Source organism: Myxocyprinus asiaticus, chromosome 29, assembly GCF_019703515.2.
Source record: "Myxocyprinus asiaticus isolate MX2 ecotype Aquarium Trade chromosome 29, UBuf_Myxa_2, whole genome shotgun sequence".
Classification (NCBI taxonomy): domain Eukaryota; kingdom Metazoa; phylum Chordata; class Actinopteri; order Cypriniformes; family Catostomidae; genus Myxocyprinus; species Myxocyprinus asiaticus.
Window position 1 is genome coordinate 22,163,845 of NC_059372.1, and position 22,702 is coordinate 22,186,546.

Here is a 22,702-nt window from a genome sequence, read left to right on the forward strand (position 1 = left end):
GCTATTTTAAAAGGATCAATATTTAATCAATATTTGTACAATCACAATTATGATGAGGAGGATAAGGATCAGTAGGAAAAGAAGGCAGATTTGGTGTCACACATTTTGAAAACAAAGCTTTTGAAATATTACCAATTCAAGCGCATCCCTAATTTCCTTTGCAATGTCCTCATTATTGAATTAGCATTCCGACACTTTCATTTAGATTCAATAAGACCACTGCATCAGACTATACCAGCACTAGAATGTTTTCAGTGTGGTGTGCAATGTACAGAAGAATGCTTCAGTTACGCCCACTTCCTGGAGATCCAATCCGAAACGACCAGCTGTTTCAAGGCGCCCCTCCGAGCCCATCCAAAGCAAAACAATACACGGAAAAACATTAAAATCGTCAATTATCGGCTATTTTCGATTCTTTTCTTCTCAAGTTATAAATCTAGGCGAATTGGCCGTATTTTGTTTCGAAACTATAATGCTGGTTATAGCCCAGCTACGGGGTTGTTTATCTGTAGTAAGGGGAACTTGAAACCGTCCCTTGCCCCATGTCCTCGGTTGTTTTTCTTCTTTCGCCTGGATTCTCCATGTTGTCGGAGAAATAGTGAGGGCTTTACCTAGACTAGGGGCGGCTACGGATAAACATACAAGCGATAAAGTAAACTGAGACGCGAAGCCTACAGAAAAGCAGATAAGAGAAAACAAAACAAAGTGCCATGCCCCTCCCATGTGGAAGAGAATAGAAGGCGGGAATAAATAAATATCAAAATAATTTGTCGCCGTAGGTTCGAGATATTTTTGCGCGAACGGAAATGATTCATTTCAAGTATCGATAGCCATTAATGCCACTAAATGCGGTCCGACTGTTTGTCGCCGGAAAAGGTTGGTTGGACGTTGAGGGCTGTGCGTTTGTTAGATGGAAAGTTCGATCATCACTCAAGTGCAGAGAGAGAATTCTCGGTTGCCTTCGAAAACAGGTAGGCAATGCACTGTCACATGCAAAATGGTAGTGTTGCAGCGCTGTCAATACAAGCAGACCTCTTTGAAGTCAGAGATTCTCGCTTTGGCAATAACGCGACGTGAGATTCGAACATTGTTATTTGTGATATTGAGCTGATTGACATGTCACAATATGGAGCGGAATTCTTCGGAACTTAACGAATTCCGCTCCATAATGTGACACGTCAATCAGCTTAATATCACAACAGGATGTGTGTATATATATATATATATATATATATATATATATATATATATATATATATATATATATATATATATCGTGTGTGTGTGTGTGTCTTGGTAAAGTAAGATTAAATCTCAGTGTAACTGCAGAAATGTTATTTTATTATTTAGCCTACATGTTTTGCTGTTGCAATCAGGCAGATGCTTGATGTTTACGTAATATAATTCAAAAACTGTTTTTCTTTCTGTAATATATATTTTTTTTAATTGTTTTCAGCTTATAAACTATTAATGAGTTTCTTTCTATTTATTTATGCTTATTACAATACTATGATAGTATGCTGAAGGTTTTGACATTTTTTCAAACGTGTCACCAATCCTACCAAGTTCATTGTCGTTGAAATAAACTACTGTTTGCTCTTTTGTGATGTTAAACAGGCAGCGTTTCATAGCTTGGCTAATGAATAATTCAAGAGACACTTATTCTTAACATTATGTAGATTAGGTTTCACAAATATTTTCGGTTTTGTTGCGTTTCCTAAGATCACATATCTCATACTATACCTCGCTGAAGTAAAACTACGAAAATATCGAGTTTAAATGTGAAAAACATCGGCCTAACCGAGAACGCAAGGTGCCGCGGAGGAATGCACAAACACACCCCTCAGCACACGCCCTCCATCTGCCGCCCGACACGAACAGCCACAGACGATACGATTACACGAATTGTAAACCTGGACGCATTCATTTAAGCGTTTAAATGATCGTGTGTGTTGTTTTTTTTTTTTTATTTATTTCTTCTTTTTTTCTTTTCATTTTTTTTCTTTAGAGTAAAGGCCACAATGTTCTGCAGAAAATACCAAGTAGCCCTTTTGTCCCCTTACTTACTACCCGACCAGCCTACCCTCTCGACGGTGTGTTGACGTGCTACCAGTGTTGTTTATTGTGTTTCTTCTGCTTTGCGCTTATTATAGGCCTGACGTAAATACTTCGGATATGAAAGCCTTCGTTCTATTGTGACCATATGTTAGTGATGTTAATAAGGCTATTATAACAGATTTTATTACCTCTGTATTAGTGAATTACGAGCAGCCATTATAATGGAAATGACCAAGGCAAGTATGCAAAAAATAGTTGAACACAGTTACACATGCTTGCTTGCATAAAGAAGTGTCCAATTACATGACTGTACCACATGTCTAATAAATGACTCGTTTGTGGCCATGACAGCAAAGAGTCAAATTATGGCGCTCAGATTTGAACGAATAAAAAAGTGCAAATGTAAACATGCGTCTGTGGCAAATAATGTTTTGCAGTGTTGCATTTTGTATTGCTTTCAGTAGTGTGTTTGCTTTAGAATCTTGAGGAATTCGATTTGTTTAGAATTTCATACAGTATTATAAATATTTAAATGATAAAAATGAGGATTACAGTGTATTAATTTGTTATTTAGATAGTTGTTTGACATTCTGTTGTCAATAGCTGAGGATTATCCACCTGTATCTATGGTTTAGTTGTACATGTGCTGGATGATAACGGATTACATGTAATCTGTATTATGTAATCAGATTACAAAAATCAAGTACTTGTAATTAGATTGATTTACATTTAAAAATGAATCATAATCACATTACAGTTACTTTTTATGGATTACATGATTACATATATTAATCAGGCAAAGGCAGTAAATTGTTCATAATTTATTGGTCCCTCTAATACTTCTTTATATATATATATATATATATATATATATATATATATATATATATATATATATGTATATGTATTTAATTTTTAAAATAAAAATATTGCACACACACAGACCTGATACTAGCCACCAGCCATAATTACACTGAAGATGGAGCGGTACTAATCCACATATTAATGCCGAACCGATTGCATTAGTGCAGTAAAGTTAGTTTTGCGAAATGCTTTTATACATGGCTTCAAAAATGTACATGAACCCGCTTTTGATTAACATAGTGTTGTCACGATACCAGAATGTCTGTAGTTGGTACCAGTACCAGTAAAAATCCCAGATTCTCAATATCAATTTCGATACCACATGCTATTGAACACTCCTTTAGCCTGTTTAACAAAGTTAAATGTATCAATGGAAATAATAAATTAAAACAATTGCATGTTTCCTCAAGTAGGACCCTATAAAATAAATGTTTTCTAAATTCCGTTTTCCCTCCAAATTCTGTGTTTTCCGTCAATTTCATAATCAAAGTAGTGTCTAATTAGATTAATTAATAAAACTGCAATCAAATCAAAATAGAACAACTACTTTTCAACATACCATTGCATTCTTTTAATCAAAGTTTTTTTTAATCCAGTTAATGTAGTGCTTCAGTAAAGATCCTCTCAGCATAATTCAAAACACAAAATTGGTTTTATTATTGTCAAATAAAGTGCTGCACAACAGAGCATCACATTATAACAAAACATTGATGAAAAATTATATTCAGTACAACAGCTCTCTTGCTTGTGAGATATTGCTTAAATATAATAATAATTATTATTACTGCAGTAAATACTACATTGTACTATACAGTAGTTATATATTTCTGTTGTGATTTCCTTAATTCTCCCATTGAGTTTTTATTTTGAATCAAACTTTTATTTGACGTGAAGGCTTTTCCGTTCGGTGTTTTTCACTGTAGTTTCACATCTCCAGTTAAGACATTGGTTATAGGGTCCAGTGTGATTATTAAAGCGCAAAATGCAACGATTTAATTATATAAATATACTGTCTGCAGGCGCTGTGCACTTTACACTAAATGTACATTCTCTTCTGTCATCTGCTACAAGCACATTGCGTGATGCTCATAAAATGTGGTGTTTTCAGCTCATAAGTGGCTTTACACATTCACGTGTGTGCTGAAGCGTGCAGCACATGCAGACTGAATTTATTTAATTAAATCGGCGGTTTAATATTCAAATGGTTTAATAATCATACTAGGACATATCCCTATTTTAATTTGATTAATTGTCCATTTTAATGTAAAAGGAGTTACAGAGTACATGCTCATAAGCATTTGAGCATTTGAAAGCAGCCGTCTGTCAGTCAGACAGCGTGCTGGGACCAGATTGAGTCGGTGCTCGGTACTACTGGTACTGCAGAAACACTGGTATCATTCTATCTTTTTTTATTTTAGTATCGACTTGGTACCAAAGTACCAGTACATTTGACACCACTAAATTCAAAATATAACTGGTCTGGGCTGCATTTTCCAATAACGATTGATCGTAGCGGTTAAGAGTGTTTTCTACGAGCAATTTTACGAACGTTCGTTATTTTTTTACGTGCGTTTTCCAAAACTGCACTTAACATGAACGTGTGAGGATGCACTTTAAGTGCTACTTAAGAGAGTTGCTGCTGTCCATGTGACAGTGCTGAAATGTGACCATATAGTGCTGCTCGTCATTGTAACTTCATAATATTTGTGCACAACTTTACAATTTGTAATTTACCTCACTAAAATTTGTTTAAAAACAATGTCTTAAATATTCGACCTAGTTAACTGCATATTTACATATTGTTTTTACAATAATTTTGTGCAGAACGATCTTTTACATAATCTGCTTCCATAATCAGGTGTGCATTTGTAATATTTCGTTTTCACAAATTCCTCTCGATATAAAAGCTTCCAGGATTAGTGAAGACAGTGGAGGCCCTGTGTATGATCCTGCTAATTACAAGCATTCATTGAATATTATTCTGTGTTATTGCGGAGCACAAAATTGGAGACGTTTGGAAGATGTGCTTTAGGGACATTTACCAATAAAGCAGAGGTCTGCTCTTTACTCCCAAATGTTATAATGGTGACAGTAATGCTGCATGTGTGGTGCTACACAACTTGTAGTGCTGGCGAGAGAGCCTTTGGGTGTCATAGAGGAAGAGGAGACGAGGATAAAAGCGTCTTCCAAATGAATAAATGTAAATGTAGGATGATGAGCAAATATATACAGACGATTTTCATGCACGGCAGCAAGTTAATGACTTTTTTCTTCTCTTTCTAATATTAATTTATACTGTTGTCTGCATCAATCATGCCACAACTTTGTTGTTACCAACTTGTCCAACTAGTCCACACAAATAAATGTATTTGCATACTAATTAATCTGTTCATCCATTTAGACTATCTAGTTTATGTATTTAATTATTATAGTCTGTTAAAATTAAAAATAAATAAAACACATATATCCTGATAGTAAAGTCTTAGCCTAAAGTGTTGTGCTGCAGGTGTCTGCATATGTCTGTGTCCTCATGATGTCCTTAGCGCTGTACGATTACTCCAGAGCACCCGTTAATCTAGGAGCATTTTCGAGAACTACTTAATTTACGATACTTTTGGGAAATGGGCCTCAAAACTAAGTTGAATCATAAGTTGGATTTTACGATCTACTTATGCTTACGATGCTTTTGGGAAACGAGGCCCAGATCTGTTAACACACCTGGATGCCGTTTGTAATGCCAAAATTGCTGGAGTAAAAACATTATAAGTGCCTTTTTTATTTTACTCAGAAACAGACAAATAGCGAGTAAACACACAAACACAAAAAATAATATCAGTTTTCATATTTTGGTCCATTAAACCTGAAGTATGTTACTTTTTCAGTGTTAAAATACTTTCTTCTATCCCATCTTAATATGCAGAGACAACAGTAAGTAAGCCATTCATAGGTTAATTTTTGTGAAAACTGTAAACACTGTGTCTCTGTGGCACCTCTGCTTTGAGAGACCCATTTAGACCCACCCCAACAACATTACTCAACCAATGGCATGAGTTGGGGGCGGGACTGTCTCTTTGTTTAACCAACAGGGTGGGGGGGGTCGCATATTTCTTTTTTGCAAGTCCATTCGATTGCGCAAGTTTTGCAGAAATTACATACTTCAGGTTTAATTACGTTTTCTTTAATGCATTGAAGCATTTTTAACAACATTATGTCAAAATGGTTCAAGCTTATCCTACTCAAATGTATGTGACATCACATAAACAAGAATTAGGTCAGAAGTAATCCAAAAGCAATCAGATTATATTACTTTAAAATATAATCCAATAGATTACGTTACTGACTTTAATTTTAGTGTTGTAATTTGTAATCAGTACCAGATTACAATTCAGAAGTAATCTACCCATCACTGGGCATGAAGCAAGTTGATGAGAAACAATGCATTAAAATTAAAACTTTTCAGTACTCTGAGAATTTAGTGAATTCTCATTCTGTGCAATGTTTTTAAGTAGGTACACAATTTTGATATACTTGAGTACACTGTAGATTCATGGTTAGTTTATGCAAATGTCCAGCAACTCACTGCATACCTGAAAAATAGCTTCCATATGTATTGATAAAACATTAAGTCTAAAACCAGTTTGTTTTTCATTAGGTGAAGACCAGATCTAAGACATTTTTGGGTGGGATAACATTGCTGATGTTCTCCCAGTGTTTTGGATCTCTGCTCTTTAGATACATGTCAAAAAGGAAGAATAAAACTTATCTTAAAAAAAGTTCTGAACAGTACCGAAAGGTTCTGGGGGCAGGTATGTATTTACGAGCTTCTCCATCCAGTGCTCTAATTACAGAAATCAAGCACATGGCCTATTACTGTTTTCTTAACTGATTCCTTGGAGTCCAGTTACACCAACCTCTTGAAACTCAAATCCATGCTTGACATTTATTTCACCTTCTTTAGATCTTTATTATCTAGGAAATGTCAATCAGATAATTTACCAAATTAAAGGACCAAATTAGTGCTGCAGAAGCTCCAGGTTTTAGCATTTTGTTTTTACTTTTACTTCTATTCAGTGTTAAACAGAAAGTTGATTTTTATAAAAGGATTCACAGTCTCTTAATTCTAGTTACTATTAAGTTAGTAACTAGAATCCCTGTCCACTTACATGCTTCTAACAGAACCTTTGATGGCCCTTAAAAATGCCATTCCTTATTTCAGACCGCTCAGAAATCTGTGCAATACTGTTCCATCTGCATGTGAGAAAGAAAGTAGATTTAAATTCTTGGATAATTATTTTTGTACTTAATTTCCTGAGTCCTTGTGTTAAGCAGGGCTTTATCAGTGAGTGTACAGATGGGCAAATACAGCAGCATAAATGATGACGAAGGAGGCCATTTTCTCTCATCCTCTCTCTGCTGTACATGCCGCTCGTATGTTACATAAGATGATTCCTATGGCTACATAAGCCCCTAAAGGCTTCAAGAGAGAGAAAAGGTGCATGGATTGGAAATGAGGATCAGCCTCTTTTTCCCTTGCCCATCAGGATGGTCAATGCCTTCATATGAGAGAAAAAAAAAACAGAAATAATAACTAGTACTCACATTAGATCATTGTTGAAATAAAAAGAAGATTCTAATCACTGCATGATTTACTTTCATGTGCAAGAGCTTTTAGGTCTATTTTTTATATTATATGCTTCCTCGTAATCTTAACAGGCAAGTCTGGACAAAATCATGTTTCACTTACATGCATATTTGCAAGCCAAAGTATGCAGAAGCCCCTAAATTTGCAGTGAGCCATAAGCCCTCTGTAATGAATTGCAAAGCTTGCTACAGATGTCATGTTACAAAACATAGCTCTTATTTCTGTGGCTAGGAGTTGTGTTTGTGGTGTATGCATATGGAGGACCGAACGTGACAAAATCAAAAAATAATTAAATAAATATATTTGCAAAGAAATGTAAAAAATTAAAAAAGTATACTTAGAAATAAATAAATAAATGTTTAAATTTGACATAAATGAGAATTTATACTAATAATCGACTGATTTGGGTTGATTAATGTTCGATGCAGATATCTAGAGAGCAGGATGGACGATATAATGGTGATATACATATACAGTATATACTGTAGGATATCACACATAGTAAATTACATGTTTATAAAATTGCTAAGAATTCATTTAACTTTTTCAAATAAAATAAAAATCTGTAAAAAAAAAAAAAAAAATGATAAGATTCTTGTGTGTAAAAACAAAACAAATTGTGCTTAGTAATTTACATGCCTTAAGCTGGGCCACACTAGCCAAGTTCTCTGCTGATTTTCAGGTGTGAGCTTCACTTACATAATCACTGGACAGGTGGAGGGAGACAGAGTACGCATTATGTCAAAGTGTCTTATCAGATCTGTTGAAATGGTGGTTTCTGTTCAGATTTTCAAGATATTCAGCTGAATCCCTGATGGCTGGGATTTCTAAAAGAGTCTGACAGGTATTGTCATCCTAGGTACATACAGTTACCGTGATGTGAAATGACAAACAGTGATATAATATTTTGTCATATCGCCTACCTCTAAATCATTCATATAGTAGATATCATTCATTATCTATTCAACCTATTTGACTCAACCTCAAGATGTCACTGTGGCCTCCAAGCTTTACTTTGGAGCACTCTGAGCTTGATTGCTATGCCTGAAGTAGAAAACACACCCCCTCCACGGACAAAGAAATGTAGAAATAAATAAATATGGGAATAAATACATGTATAAAAAAAGAAATGTGGGAATAAATACAATAATGCATAAATAAGGAAATAAATTTATAAATACTAATTTATGTCAGATTTGAACATTTATTTATTTATATCTAAGTACACATTTCTTTGCAAGTATATTTATTAATATATATATTTTTTAATATTGTCAAATTCGGACCTCCATATATGCACTTCTAGGACTTGTTTCTGCCAGACTCTCCTATGATGAAATGGCAGGAGTGTTGTATATGTGTGTGTGTGTGTGTGTGTGTGTGTGTGTGTGTGTGTGTTGTGCTCCAATGGTACTGCTGAAATGTGTGGGCTTTCCCGCCCTCTGAGATTATATAACATATACCAGCCATGGCCAGCAGTCTCATTTAAAACAGATTTTCTGTTTCTGTGCAACGTGTGCCATCTCTGCAGAAGGGTGGCTGAGCATTTGATCATTTTGATGTTTACAATCACTGCGTTTACTGACAAAAACATAGATTCCATTCCAGTGCTCTTAAATATTTATAAGGTCTGTCAAGTGCCAGTGGCATACTTGATGCAAATGCAACTAGCTAAATAGTGAAAGAAAAAATATTGTTTGCATGTAGCACAAGATCTGTCTTATCTATTGAAGGTTAAATTGATTTATCAAAAATATGCATTAATGCACACTGGGTGGGGTTTAGCAGTAGTCTGTAGAACTTTGTAGTAGCTTCAAGTTAGATTGTTTTAGGGTGGCAACAACTAATCAATAAAATTGAAAATGGTCAACAATAAATTTTATTCTCGATTAATCAGGTCTTTTGGCTATGCATGGAGATACTCAATAAGTGATGTCACTTTACAGTGATGACTTTTTTTTTTTTTTTTAAATGGTAAAAGCACATTTGATAAAAAAAAAACGTGCATGCGTCTCAACCAAACAGAGTACAATAAAGAAACGGAGCACAATAATAATTAAAGGTGTACTCCGTTGTTTTTTCCTTATGAAAATTGTTTTACTCCTAAGGAAATTAATTGTAATTTTTAGTGCAATTTTAACTAAACAAAAATTTACTAAAATGAAAATTACATTTATGTTTTGAATTAACTACATTTAATTTAAATCCAACAAATAATGCAAGTAACAATATTTTATGAGAAGAGTAGTACAGGAATATATGATATAATACAACATACAGGAAATGTTTATTTTTATTTGATTAATTGAAGAAAGTGTCAAAAGATTAATCGATATATCAAAATAGTTATTAGTAGCAGACATAGATTGTTTTGTAAAACAATCACCAGGAACCTTGTTATTATATCTAACTCAGTTGAGGAAGGTAGAAAATTAAAAAAATATATTTTATTGTGTTGTCCTTCAAACAGATCAGGTAAATAATAACTCGCCTCGGAAACCTGGAAGTCGGAACATCTTCAAAAAGCTAATCTGTTGCCTTCGACCTCAAGATGCCCAGCTGCCAACATCACCTACCCATGATGCCTTACTATCACCTGAGGACAATGGGATCATTGCTGAAGTATTAAATTATTTATCTTTAATTACCATTGAATCAATTTTTTGTGTAATTTTGTTGTTTTATATCCTTAAAAATATATAAAAAGACATTTCTAAAGATTACTAGATTTATGTATTTATGTCATTTGTATAAAGAGTTGGACTAGCTAACAATAGCTACCTCCAGTGTAAAAATGTTTTGTCTGCTAACTTTATGTGGTAACATCTAAATTAACTGGTCTAAAATATATCTAATATGAATAAACCAGAATATTTTAGGCTGTACCAGCAAAAGTCATTTTTAAGGGCTAGATCATGTAGAAATAACTGGCAGCTCCTTACAACTGACCTGTTTAACTTTGAACCATTTAACCTTTTAGTGTAAACAAAACAAAAAATAATAAATTTCTAGCTGCATCCAATACATTCAATTTAGCTGCAAGTAGACTGAATAATACATTGAGCATGAAACATTTTCATGCTTGGGCTCCTGTTCAGCATTTGTTCTACATTGTAAGCCACTGCATTGTCCTGCCCAGTGGAATGAATGTGATGAAATCTTTGGGTATAGGAATGAAAAAGATACATATAAAAACGAAAGAATTCCCCTCTGATTTCTTCTGAAATCAAATATACAATGAACAGACAATAATGCCTTAAAGTATTGTTTTTCTCCTGTCAGTCATAAGCTGTTTGATCACGAGTTTCAAGCTCACATGGTTAGGAAATAATAAAAACATGATTTGTGGTAACACATAAACTTACCTGAAGAGTTATGGTATCATCTCCAGATTCCAGGGGAGTGTCTTCTGCCAGCAGTGACCTCTCAGGACCAGGGGAAGATCTGTGTGGTTATAGATCTGGATGAAACACTGGTGCATAGCTCCTTTAAGGTACGCCCAGTTGAGCATTAAACATTGCATGAGATTGCATACTCATTTAAATGGGTCTCTGAAGCAAATGGCTAATGAACTAGATATATTGTCTGTAAATAAATTAAGCTACATGTAGCAGTTTTAATACTTTGTAAATCGACATAAAATCACAGGATACATAGTAAGATCATATTAAAATATAAATATTAAAACAGTTCATATAATATTCACATTTAACAGCATTGTTAATATGTAATATATTAAGTTATATATTGTGTTTTTTAGCCAATAAGCAATGCAGATTTCATTGTGCCTGTGGAGATTGAGGGGACAACACATCAGGTGAGATCAGATTAATATTTGTATATGTGAGAAACACTGGTAATCCCACTGGTTAGCCAGTGCACTGGTGTTTTTCATTGACTTGCATGTGCGCTGTGCCTGAGGAAAGAGTGCGGATGTTTTTTCCCAATGAAAAATGAGTGATGAGCACCCTCTGCTGGACTGATGTGAGAAGAGAGCTTTGGCTGTGGCTGAGGATTGTGATGTCATGTACACAAGTAATCACAGAAGACATTTGCCAGTGCTTAGATTTTTTTATCACACTGAGCTTGCATCTTTCTTTAAACATTTCTTAGTCCTTTGTGGTTGTCCTCTTTCTAACTTTCCACCTGCATTTGGCCTTTGCCTGGTTCAAGTAATCCAGGATAGGTTAGTTCCCACTAGTACGACCTATTCTCGATTACTTGTTTCAGGAGGAGGCTACCAGCAACGGAACTATAAGCACCACAGTGCACTACAGAACATTTTGTGGTGTTGTTTGTTATTTACGTTCTCAAATCAAATAATTTTAAGACTACTTTTAGCAGTGAACTTTACATCTAATATATCTGTGATGTCAACTATCTCAACCACTGACAAAAAACATTTGTGTTTTAGGTGTACGTGTTAAAGAGGCCATATGTGGATGAGTTTCTCCGGAGGATGGGAGAACTGTTTGAATGTGTTTTGTTCACTGCAAGCCTTGCTAAGGTATCAATTTAAAATAATTCGACAAGATGGTAGAACATTAAGAATTTCTAGAGATACCTTACAAAAAGCAGATGTTTTAGCAGGGTTCCCACAGTCATGGATAAGCTGTAAATATGAAGGAATTTGAAAAGTTTGATTTCCTGACCTGGAAAAATCATGGAAATAAAAATAGTAAAATTTAAAAAATACATGAACATTTCAGTTGTTCATAGATGTATACTAGATATGCTTAGCTTTAAAATATTTCATTAGCTAAGTATCACTTTTTGTGAGTGCAATAGCTAAAAATTCTTACTCAGTAATCACAAGCGACTGTAAAAGTCCTGGTAAAATCATGGTAGTTCATTGGTCTGGGAACCCTGTTTTAGTGAATTATACCCTGGTAGTTTTGCTTATCCCAGCTTTCTAATGTTTGTTCTAATCCTGTATCAATCCAAACTTGCAGATCCATTGCCGTTTTCTAAGTCCATCCCTCCTTCTCGTCTATCCTTTTTTTTATCCCTCTGGTAGTATGCAGACCCAGTGACTGACCTGCTTGATAAGTGTGGTGTATTCCGGGCACGGCTGTTCCGGGAATCTTGTGTGTTCTATCAAGGCTGCTATGTTAAAGACCTGAGTCGTCTCGGCCGTGAGCTCCACAAAACCCTGATCCTGGACAACTCCCCTGCCTCCTACATCTTCCACCCTGAGAATGCTGTGGGTTTCATTTTCTTGCTTTCATTACCCTGCACTTGGCTTCTTGATTCATTTTCTTGCCATTTTACATACATTTAATGTTTCATGCATCCACTTACTGTGTACAGAATTGGGCAGTTTAAGACTTATTTAGTTGTATTGGGCATAATATATACACTCACTGAGACAAGGAACACTTGTACACCTGCTTATTCATGCGATTATCTAATCAGCCAATCGTGTGGCAGTTGTGCAATGCATAAAATCATGCAGATACAGATCAGGAGCTTCAGATAATGTTCACATCAACCATCAGAATGGGGAAAAACTTTGATCTCAATGATTTCGACCGTGACATGATTGGTCTGGTTTGAGTATTTCTTTTTTTGGTAGCTTCTTGGTTACTAATCAAATAAGCAAATTTGTGACATTGACCATATTAACTCCTTTGTACAAAAGGATTATGCTGGGATAACATGGATCATCTGGTTTTGCACAAACTTGTGTAGCCCATGCCAGCTCTAGTGCATAGTGTTATCAAAGCAAAAGGGAGACATACATTAAATGTTAAAGTAATATTCCAGGTTCAATACAATTTAAGCTCAATCTACAGCATTTGTGGCATAATGTTGATTGCCATGAAAAAATAAATATTTTCGATTTGTCCCTTTTCTTTAAAAAGAGCAAAAATTTCAGGGCCAATCCGTACACATTAAAATACTCAATGTTTCAAAAGTATAGCCACAAAATGTAAACAGTATGTGCAATAACATGAGTTTAGTGTGGAAAAATCGCTTGTTAAGCTTTCTGGGTAAAGTTATATTTTACATCTTCGTTGCCATGACAACATAATGCTGTACACCCTGTAATCCCAGTAAAAGTCGATTTAAGCAACTTTACAGCTCAAATAATACCAGTTTCATATGAAAGTGCTTTTATAAAATTTCAAGCTTCACATTTCTGCCTTTAAACCCTCCAAAAATTGGCCCCATTCTCTCCAATTGAAAGTGTCTCACTGTAACCTCAATTTTTACTTTTTTTTTTTTTTTTTTTTTTTTTTTTTATTTATTTAAGAAAATGAGGGACGAGTCAAAATAATTTTTTTGTGGTAAACAACATTATGCCACAAATGTTTTCGATTAAGCTCAACTGACATTGAACTGGAACTTTTCACTTAAATGGTTGTACTGATAATATAATTTGTAATAAAGCAAACGGTATTAAATTAGAAAAAATGAAAATTTTTCAATTTTCACCAGTTAACACAGACTTTTGTACCCAACTGTATGTAACAATGTAATATGAATGTCCCACCCCCTTAAAATATATACAGTAGGTTACACTTTATATCCTTAATACACTTATATTTTTATAATGACATGTATTTTGTTTGTAATGCTGACTATAAGAGGACCTCTGTGTCTTTTACAGGTTCCTGTAATGTCCTGGTTTGATGATTCAGAGGACACTGAGCTGCTGCACCTCATCCCAGTATTTGAAGAGTTAAGTCAGGCTGAAGATGTCTATAGCAGACTAGAACAACTCAGGGTTCCATAATCCCTACAACTGCCAGACCACAGCAAACCTAGATCTTGCAATGCACTGACTGCCAATCACATGCAAGCGGCTCATATGACAGAAGGCTCCGCCCTCTGACCTAAAAACATAAACAAGTATTCTACTGAACAGAGAGAAATGTGTGTTCTACTATGGATTACACTTACTTGGATGATATTCTGGTCAGAGACCAACTGTCTCAGTCATAGAGCTTGCTTTTTGCAATAACAATTTACAAATTTTGTATTATCATCATTATTATTATTATTATTTACTATTTTATGAGTATTTTTTTACATTTATAATGCCATCTTTTGGGAGATTTAAACAGATGCTGTTAAACAGGACAATACACAGGGTCTAATCAAGTCATTAACAAACAGTGCAGCTGAAGTCAATGCATTATGGCATACAGCTGTAATGTAAGCACAATATACCTTCAGGCCAGTGTCTCTATGCAAGCTCTACCTGAACACACTCTCACATCACATGTTAATTTACATCATGAATTCATAACTATACTTACAATATTTAAAGGAAAACTGGTGTTTCTAATGTATTCCAGACATAAGCAAAATGCCACAAAAATTGTGAAATGGCATAAATGGAATACATCTTATATTTGTCCAACATGCTATGCATTCTTTTTTATAAATGCTAATGTGACACCAAGGACCAATACAACCTTGTTTTTGGTAACAGTTCTATTACTTTACAAAAGCCTTGTTTAAGCGTAAGTCAGTTGAGTAAATAGCTGAGGTGTATGAACATGTTTTAATTATTTTATGAAATTCCTGTTTTCAACACTGTTTCATGTGAATTACAACCACATACTGTTAATTTAATTTGACACTTCCTGTATTCATCTTTAAGTGGCCTTATATCTGCTTCAGGTGTACATAATGAAAGAAGTTGTTTTGATACTTGCGGGGCAGAATTAACCACATAGAATGAACCAAAGATATTTATTTTGTTCAGTTCACTTCTAACTCTCTGAGGGTTTACACCATGCTGTATTTATGCAGACAACTACTTGCTGTCCACCATATATGTGTATATTTGGTTTAACTTGAATTTAAAATCTTTATATGATACTGTTATCATATCTGGCATAGACCAGACATTCCAGCTCTTTATTTCAATCTTGTAATATTATTTAAACATGATCATTTCTATAAGTTGTTTTCATTGTAGCAAAAGCATCCAAAATGGCCATGTTTTTTTTTTATTTTTTTTTTATATATAAACACAAAGGGTGGTATTTTGCCTTTATGATAAAAAATCAACATGCCCTGAATAAAGTTTGTGCTATTTAATATTTTTGACTTCTGAATTGCAGACAATATTTTGTTTTCCCCCAAATAGGAATATAAAATTGCTAGGGCATTAATATTCATCTTACATACTGTATACAGGACTACACAATTCTAAGGTATAGCATGTGTTAAAATATGGTTATTAAAATAACTTCTAATCCAGTGTAATGTTCAGAGTCAAGCAAGTCAGTTTTAGGTTGATCCCTACTAAAAAAAAAAAAAAATGTAAGTGTATAACTGTGGCACTATGTAATTTTTTTTTATTTTTTTATTTTTTTTATTTTTTTTGAGCATCTCTACCAGCCTGACATTGGTTCAATCAATAGCTTTACTTTTTTTATGAAAAAATAACCTATAAAGTAAAAACCTACAAATAATAGGTGATTAATTATTAATATCAGAATATTATGAAACTTTCAGATATCACAGAACCACATATATTGCAAGTAGTCTTAAATCTTACTTTAGATGACTAACTTGTTCATCCTTTATATTTACCACTAGTGGCACTGGAATCCATCTTAACAAAACTACAGGTACAAAAACTGCCACATATTTTATAATAAACCACAAAAATAAATACTTAAAAGGTTTTATTGAGCTGCATGAGTGATGGCGATTGCTTAAAAAGGAGATTATGAGAACACATTTATGGCTTTTGCAGGACAGAGTGAAAACAAAGAAAATCAGCACCTTACAGTATATAAACCTTTTACAGATATATTAACAACATCGTTATTTCTTTTGTAAACATACCAAACTAATAAAATATTCCTGACAATTACAACAACGCGTAAATAACAATAGTTCAAATGGCAGGCAAATTATGGATCTAACATAGTAACAAACTACTTTAAAAAAAATCATTAGAGGGTTTTGTGACAAAACAGTGTCGTGCTTAAAAGATGGAGCAGGACTACAAAGTTTATTCCTCTCTACAAAAATGGTACATTATATATGGGCCTGGAGAGACTGCTGGAGGACAGTACACATGTTTGGGAATGTTTCTGATTGGTCTTTTGCTATGGTTGATTTATTAAAAAGAGGTCAGCACATATTAGAAAGGATTTGGGCTTATATACTAACCTATGGCTTTTTGTGCAACCACTTGAAAATGCAAGGCATTTGTTATTATAAATTTTTTGCCTATAATCCCTTTTGCAGGATTAGCATTGTCAAAAACATGCATTGCTACACCTTGACTTGCATTGCACCAAAATGTTTTAGGTTGAAAAAATATGGGTTTGTGGAAAAACGAGCATTTCCCAACGAAAATCTCTTGAAACTTGGCCCAGAGTAGGATCATTTCTAACAGCTTGTGAAAAGATGTGTAAGGCAGAGACAGAATAATTACATCAACAAAAATAGTAAATGACTTATCAGCCTAGTATTCAAAATTCACAAGGAATGGTTTGATGATTATTTGCACATTTTTGTTTTCTACTACTTGGCTGTGGTCAAACTTAGGAAAGTCCTGTGAAATTTTAATTTTGTATAAAAATGTCAGTGATTGTAAGCAGGGTGATCCAATAGCACAGTTCAAAATTAGGTCATGAATTCATGAGTCAAAAGTTTTTAAAAAATCCTTGCATAAACATAACAAATAAGCCATGGCCAAATTTGAGTAACAAACTAAAATATAGACACCAAGAGAGACAAACATATAAAGTCAGGCACGGTACATGTTTTAAAAGAACTTAAAAGTAGTAACCAATAAAACGTGGTCTTGTCTTACCACACTATTCAAAGAAATCAAATAAATAAACTGTGGAACACTGTAGCTCAGTCTTGCATGGATAGCATTTATGTTGCTGCTACAAGTTTTTTTTTTTAAACACAATGAATCAAACAAATCTCTATGCATGAAGTTTTATACAAAGGCATTTTTTTATTTTCATGAAATAAGCATATTAAATTAATTGAAAATCACATATATTAACATTCACTTTCCAATAACTTTACACAAATTTGACCAAAGAATGTGCACTGATGTTGCATGAGAATAGCAGAACATTCTGTGAGATTAAAAACTGGAAGACTGTTGCAATGGACTCAGAGCTTTCACCTTTAAAGTTAATTTAAACCCAAAAATAAAAAATAAAATCTGTCATCACTCACCCTCTTATTGAACACGCTTACATGCACTTAAGAAAGCGGTTTATTCCAGGATTTTTGCAGAAAGGGGCATTCTGAAACGTCATATAAACGAGAACGTCGATTTCTTTATGCCGTTTAATGATTAAGAGAAAGCAGTTTAACACACCTAGGTTTCTACCAGAGAACGCAGCTTATGTGGCCATGTAAACACATATCTAATGGGTTTTTGAAGAGTGCGCATGTGCGTGGAAAAGACCGAATAACAAACGTTATAGGATGGAATCCAACAACAAGACAACAAAACATTTCTGGGAGTACAGCAGGGAAAGCACACACAATAAAATATACCCATTTATACACACCAATGTAAAATATTGACTGTCCCTCACGTTCGCGTATATGCGCTCGTACATCGAGGCAATCCCGGAGTTTTACGTAAAGGGAAACCCCACTATTGAAGTGTAATTCCACTGCAGGTCGTGATAGAGAATTAAGGAAACAAACACAGCAACAGCTCTGGAATATCTGGAAATAAAGTGAAGCTACAGAGCATAAAATAGTGAAGTCTTTTTCGGATACCATGTTTGTTATTTGCACAAGCATCACGGGGAAAATTACGTTGCTATGGAGAAAGCTGCTTACTGACCGAGCCGCGTGTATACGGAAGTAATGAGTACACCGCTTAAACCATGTATGTAAACCGGAACACTGCTTTCTTTGCAATAACCTGCTTTCTGATGTCCATGTAAACGTAGTCTTTGTTCCAAACCTGTATGACTTACTTTCATGGGACACAGAAGGAGATTTTAGGCAATATGTTATGTTATCTCAGCCACCATTCACTTTAATTGCAATTTTTTCGATAAAATAAAAGTGAATGGTGACTGAGGCTAAAAGAAAAGTCATACAAGTTCAGAACATGAAGGTAAGGTAATGATTAACAAATTTTCATTTTTGGATGAACTATTCCTTTAACAATAATATGATATCAACATCACTACTTGGCTACTAGAAACACAGAACACGAATGAGGTGACAGAGTTGTTATAATGGTTTAAAAATGACATCAGAACAAACACACTGTAAAAGTCCTTCTTCCATCCATCAGGTAACTGAGATACAAACATGGGTATCTTGTGAACAGGAGTAACATTTTGTGTGAGTTTTATTTCGGGTCAAAAAAATGGGTTATCCCATAAGCATCCTCCTCCTAAAATGTCTGAAGCATAAGAAGTATCATGAGAATCGGGGTTACAATAAAAGGTTGGTACCTGGTTATCATTCAGTCCTAACTTCTAAAACCATGTCAACCTTGGCTACCACAGGAGGAGAGGCTGTCATAGAGAGAATCGCTCAGGGATTCGGGGGTCTCAAGGACTTGGGGATGGCTTGGAGACAGACTATCGTCAGGTCTTTCTCTCACCAACTCTAGACCAGTGTCTCTCACCATCTCTGGGTTAGCAGGAATACGGCTTTTGCCTCGACGTGCCTGACCAGGTTGAGGAAGACTTCTTGGGTCGCCTTCACGGCTGACCATGGAATCGCTAGTCTTGTTGCGCTGCAGATAAAACAGACCAGAAAATGCATTGTGAGTAACACAGTAGGAATGAACACATGAAGCATTTTTTTTTTTTCAAACTGTTTAATTAAAACAGAAAAGGATGTTGTTTGATGTTTTCATCTTCTTGTTGGGTAATAATAGGACAGTCATAAGTGATGCTCACCCTCTTAAACGAACTCTTATGACTGACTGGCTCCACTCCATCTCCAACGACAAGAACCTCAGATGGCTCTGCAGATGCTTTGAGGTTAGGGAAAGTCCAGTTCTTTGTGGGGCCTAATTTCATAGGTGCTCCACAGATTTCAGTGCCTGAAAATACAAATCACAGCTTATTATCCAATGAGAAATAAATACCTACATATCTACATATAATAAAATCTGGATTACAAATCGAATTTAAATTGTGGAAATAAACATTTGTAGAATTTTGAAAAAATGTAAAACAAAAGACACATTATGATGCAAAATGATTAAGAAATACACTCACTGAGCACTTATTAGAAACACTTGTACACCTACTTATTCATACGATTATCTAATCAGCCAATCATGTGGCAGCAGTGCAATGCATAAAATCATGCAGATACGGGTCAGGAGCTTCAGTTAATGTTCACATGAACTATCAGATTGGGGAAAATGTGATCTCAGTGATTTCCACTGTGGCATGATTGTTGGTGCCAGACCGGCTGGTTTGAATATTTCTGTAACTACAGATCTCCTGGGATTTTCACACACAACAGTTTCTAGAGTTTACTCAGTATGGTGCCAAAAACAAAAACCATCCAGTGAACGGCAGTTCTGCGGACGGATATGCCTTGTTGATGAGAGAGTCAACAGAGAATGGCCAGACTGGTTTGAGCTGACAGAAAGTCTACGGTAACTCAGATAACCAGCATCTCAGAATGCACAACATGTTGAACCTTGAGGCGGAGGGGCTACAAAAGCAGAAGACCACGTCGGGCACTTTATTAGAACCACAGTGTTCCTAATAAAGTGCCCAGTGAGTATTTTCAATAGTGGTCTAAACTTTTGGACCCCACTGTATTGGTTATATTTTTAAAAATTCTTAAATAATGCCTTTTTATTAAATGTAAAATCATTCTATATTCAAAGGTCTCATAACTGCATAATTTTAAGGGACTGCTAAGAGTTTTCAGACATCTATGCTCCAAATACTGCCTGGCAATGTGAACGGGCTAGTTACAGCAAAGTGGTGTAATATTCTACAAGCTCCTTCCAAATTCAACAAGATGACAGAATAAAGCTACTCTCTATTATGGCATATTTCACATATTGGTTTAGCATGGCCATTTACAGTAATACTCTATAAACAAGTTATTTTAACAAAAAAGCATTGTATTACAAATATAATGTTCAAGTCATACCATCATGAACAATGTTTGCAATCTGGCTGGATGGAATCTTGGTTTCCATAGTGCTGGAGTGTTGGTCCATATCCTGACTCCCCATATAGTCTTCTTCTAAAGATGACAGCTCTCTCTCCAAAGTCCAGACCTTGTGGGAAATCTTCATCCCTAAGCCATTTTTTCCCTGGAGAAGAGAAGTGTCACTCTCCCCTTGGGCCTTTCCTTTGGAAATGCTTTTGCAACCAGCATTTGCACTGTAGTCAGGAAGAGGAAAAGTGCCGATGCCACTGTCAAGGGTGTGTGTAGAGATTCCTGAGCCTGTAAGAGAGGGTTTCATTTTGAAAATGTAGACGTTAAAAGTAAAAATTAGTATTTACTATATTTATATGCATATTTTACAGTATATACTGTATATGTGTGTGGATGTAAGGGTGTGGTCGAGCGCCCGTTTGGGGAGAGAGAAAGTGGTAATCCACCTGAGATGAACTGTGATTAATTACCATTTCTATGTTCACAGTGAGAGTCGGGGGAGATAAAAGATGGCCCAGTCCAGAGAAAGAGGGAGAAATACAGACCAGAGACTACGTGTCTGTTACCAGAGTGTTGTGCTGAAAAGCAGAACTGTCTCATCTTTTATGCTGCAAAGCAGACTTTTGGTTGAGTGTGAAGCTGCAAAGCGATTTTCTATTATTTTTGTTAATAAAACTCTGATTCACATGGAGTGTGAAAACCGGCTCCCATTTCCTCCTTTGATCCAAATACGAACCTTTGCTACACTGGTGCCGAACCTGGGACAAGGAGGAAGAATACGCTGTTATGGAGTCATCTTTGCTGCTAGAAGAAGAGTTCCGATCCCTCACCAGCATCCACCAGGCTCAACACCAGGCCCTCATGGATCTGCGGGCGGAGCAGCAACAGCGCTTCAAGGCGCTCCTTCGAGGTCAAGAGGAGGACCAACGGGTGTTGCTGAGCTTGTGCCTCAGGAGGGGGGCGCACTCTGTGACCCCGGCAGCAACGAACCCCCATGTGTTGCTTGCGAAGATGGGGGCACAAGACGATCCAGAGGCCTTTCTGGAGCTCTATGAGCACCCGGCCCAAGCTCTGGAATGGTCAGTCCACCTCTTACCGCTGCTGACCTGGGAGGCCCAACTCGCGGTCCAACAGCTCCAGGTCGACAACCTCCTGAGGTACCCCGAGCTGAAGAAAGCCATCCTGCAGCGGGTCGGCCGCAGTCCAGAGGAGCACGGTTCCAATCCCTGATGCTGAGCGAAGTCGGCAGCCCATTTGCCATCACTCAACAGCTCCATGATGCCTGCCGGCGGTGGGTGCTGGCTGAGGAGCCCAGCGATGTCAGGGATGTCATCGATCTCATTGTGCTGGAGCAATTCATCTCCTGACTAATGAAAGGATCAGCAGAGTGGGTCTAGTGCCACCACCCGGTGTCACTGGACGAAGCAGTACAGTTGGCAGAGGACCATTTAGCAGCATACCCAGGGGCCGGCATGCCTCGCTCTCTCTCTCTCTCTGTGATCCCTCCCCCTCCCCTCTTTCCTTCCAACCTATCCCGTTCCCCCAGAAATGGTGGAACAATCCCCCGAGGCCTCGGGGGTGTATTAACCCTCCTGTTTCTCTCTCCCCCGGCTCTACCCATTCTTCCTCTCAGGTGGGGGAAGCTGCCACTAGTGTGGGTGTGAGGTTCGGGCCAGTCTGTTGGAGTTGCGGGGAGCCAGGTCACGTCCGCAACCAGTGCCCGGTGATGGAGGTGGAGACGTTGATCCGGTCCCCGACACTCCACAGGCCGCCCCCGATCGAGCCAGGATGTACCAAATACCCGTGAGTATTGGGGGGGGGGGGGGGGGTACATACCAAGCCTTGGTGGATTCAGGTTGTAACCAAACTTCCATTCATCAATGCTTGGTACAAAATGGGGCACTGAATACAAATAATTGGGTGAAGGTAAGGTGTGTGCATGGTGACATTTACGATTATCCTGCAGTGACAGTCACTATTCTATTTCGGGGTCAAAAGCATAACACTGAGGCTGTAGTTATTTCCCGC

At 36.3% G+C, this 22,702-nt stretch overlaps 2 protein-coding genes across 5 annotated transcripts in view; one reads left to right on the top strand and one right to left on the bottom strand.

The window, feature by feature from the left end:
* Nucleotides 1-589: 589 nt before the first annotated feature.
* ctdsp2 (CTD (carboxy-terminal domain, RNA polymerase II, polypeptide A) small phosphatase 2) lies at nucleotides 590-15,628 on the top strand. Of its 3 annotated transcripts, none has more exons than XM_051662076.1 (8): nucleotides 590-971; nucleotides 6,575-6,728; nucleotides 10,035-10,186; nucleotides 10,956-11,057; nucleotides 11,325-11,381; nucleotides 11,979-12,071; nucleotides 12,582-12,767; nucleotides 14,178-15,628. In XM_051662076.1, the coding sequence occupies exons 1-8, from the start codon at nucleotides 837-839 to the stop codon at nucleotides 14,301-14,303; spliced, it is 1,005 nt and encodes a 334-aa protein (XP_051518036.1). In that variant the 5' UTR covers nucleotides 590-836; the 3' UTR covers nucleotides 14,304-15,628. The 3 variants fall into 3 exon arrangements, with proteins under 3 accessions (XP_051518036.1, XP_051518038.1, XP_051518037.1); XM_051662077.1 differs by lacking the exon at nucleotides 590-971 and adding an exon at nucleotides 2,271-2,294; XM_051662078.1 differs by lacking the exon at nucleotides 6,575-6,728 and having other exon boundaries at nucleotides 602-971.
* A 569-nt stretch (nucleotides 15,629-16,197) lies between these two features.
* The window catches only part of LOC127420072 (nck-associated protein 5-like), a 48,822-nt gene continuing 42,317 nt past the window's right edge, over nucleotides 16,198-22,702 (bottom strand). For both annotated transcript variants that reach the window (XM_051662031.1, XM_051662030.1), the window contains 3 exons: nucleotides 20,663-20,962; nucleotides 19,441-19,586; nucleotides 16,198-19,274 (listed from right to left, as the gene is read on the bottom strand). In XM_051662031.1, the coding sequence (XP_051517991.1) occupies nucleotides 19,023-19,274; nucleotides 19,441-19,586; nucleotides 20,663-20,962 (698 nt within the window). In that variant the 3' untranslated portion in view covers nucleotides 16,198-19,022. The remainder of the gene's footprint in view (nucleotides 19,275-19,440; nucleotides 19,587-20,662; nucleotides 20,963-22,702) is intronic.

Bases quoted from the DNA above. Each gene is read 5' to 3' on its own strand.
- ctdsp2 (XM_051662076.1), top strand. From the start codon at position 837: ATGCCACTAAATGCGGTCCGACTGTTTGTCGCCGGAAAAGGTTGGTTG. The intron at 11,058-11,324 runs GTACGCCCAGTT...TGTGTTTTTTAG, and splicing joins TGGTGCATAGCTCCTTTAAG to CCAATAAGCAATGCAGATTT. The intron at 12,768-14,177 runs GTGGGTTTCATT...TGTCTTTTACAG, and splicing joins TCTTCCACCCTGAGAATGCT to GTTCCTGTAATGTCCTGGTT.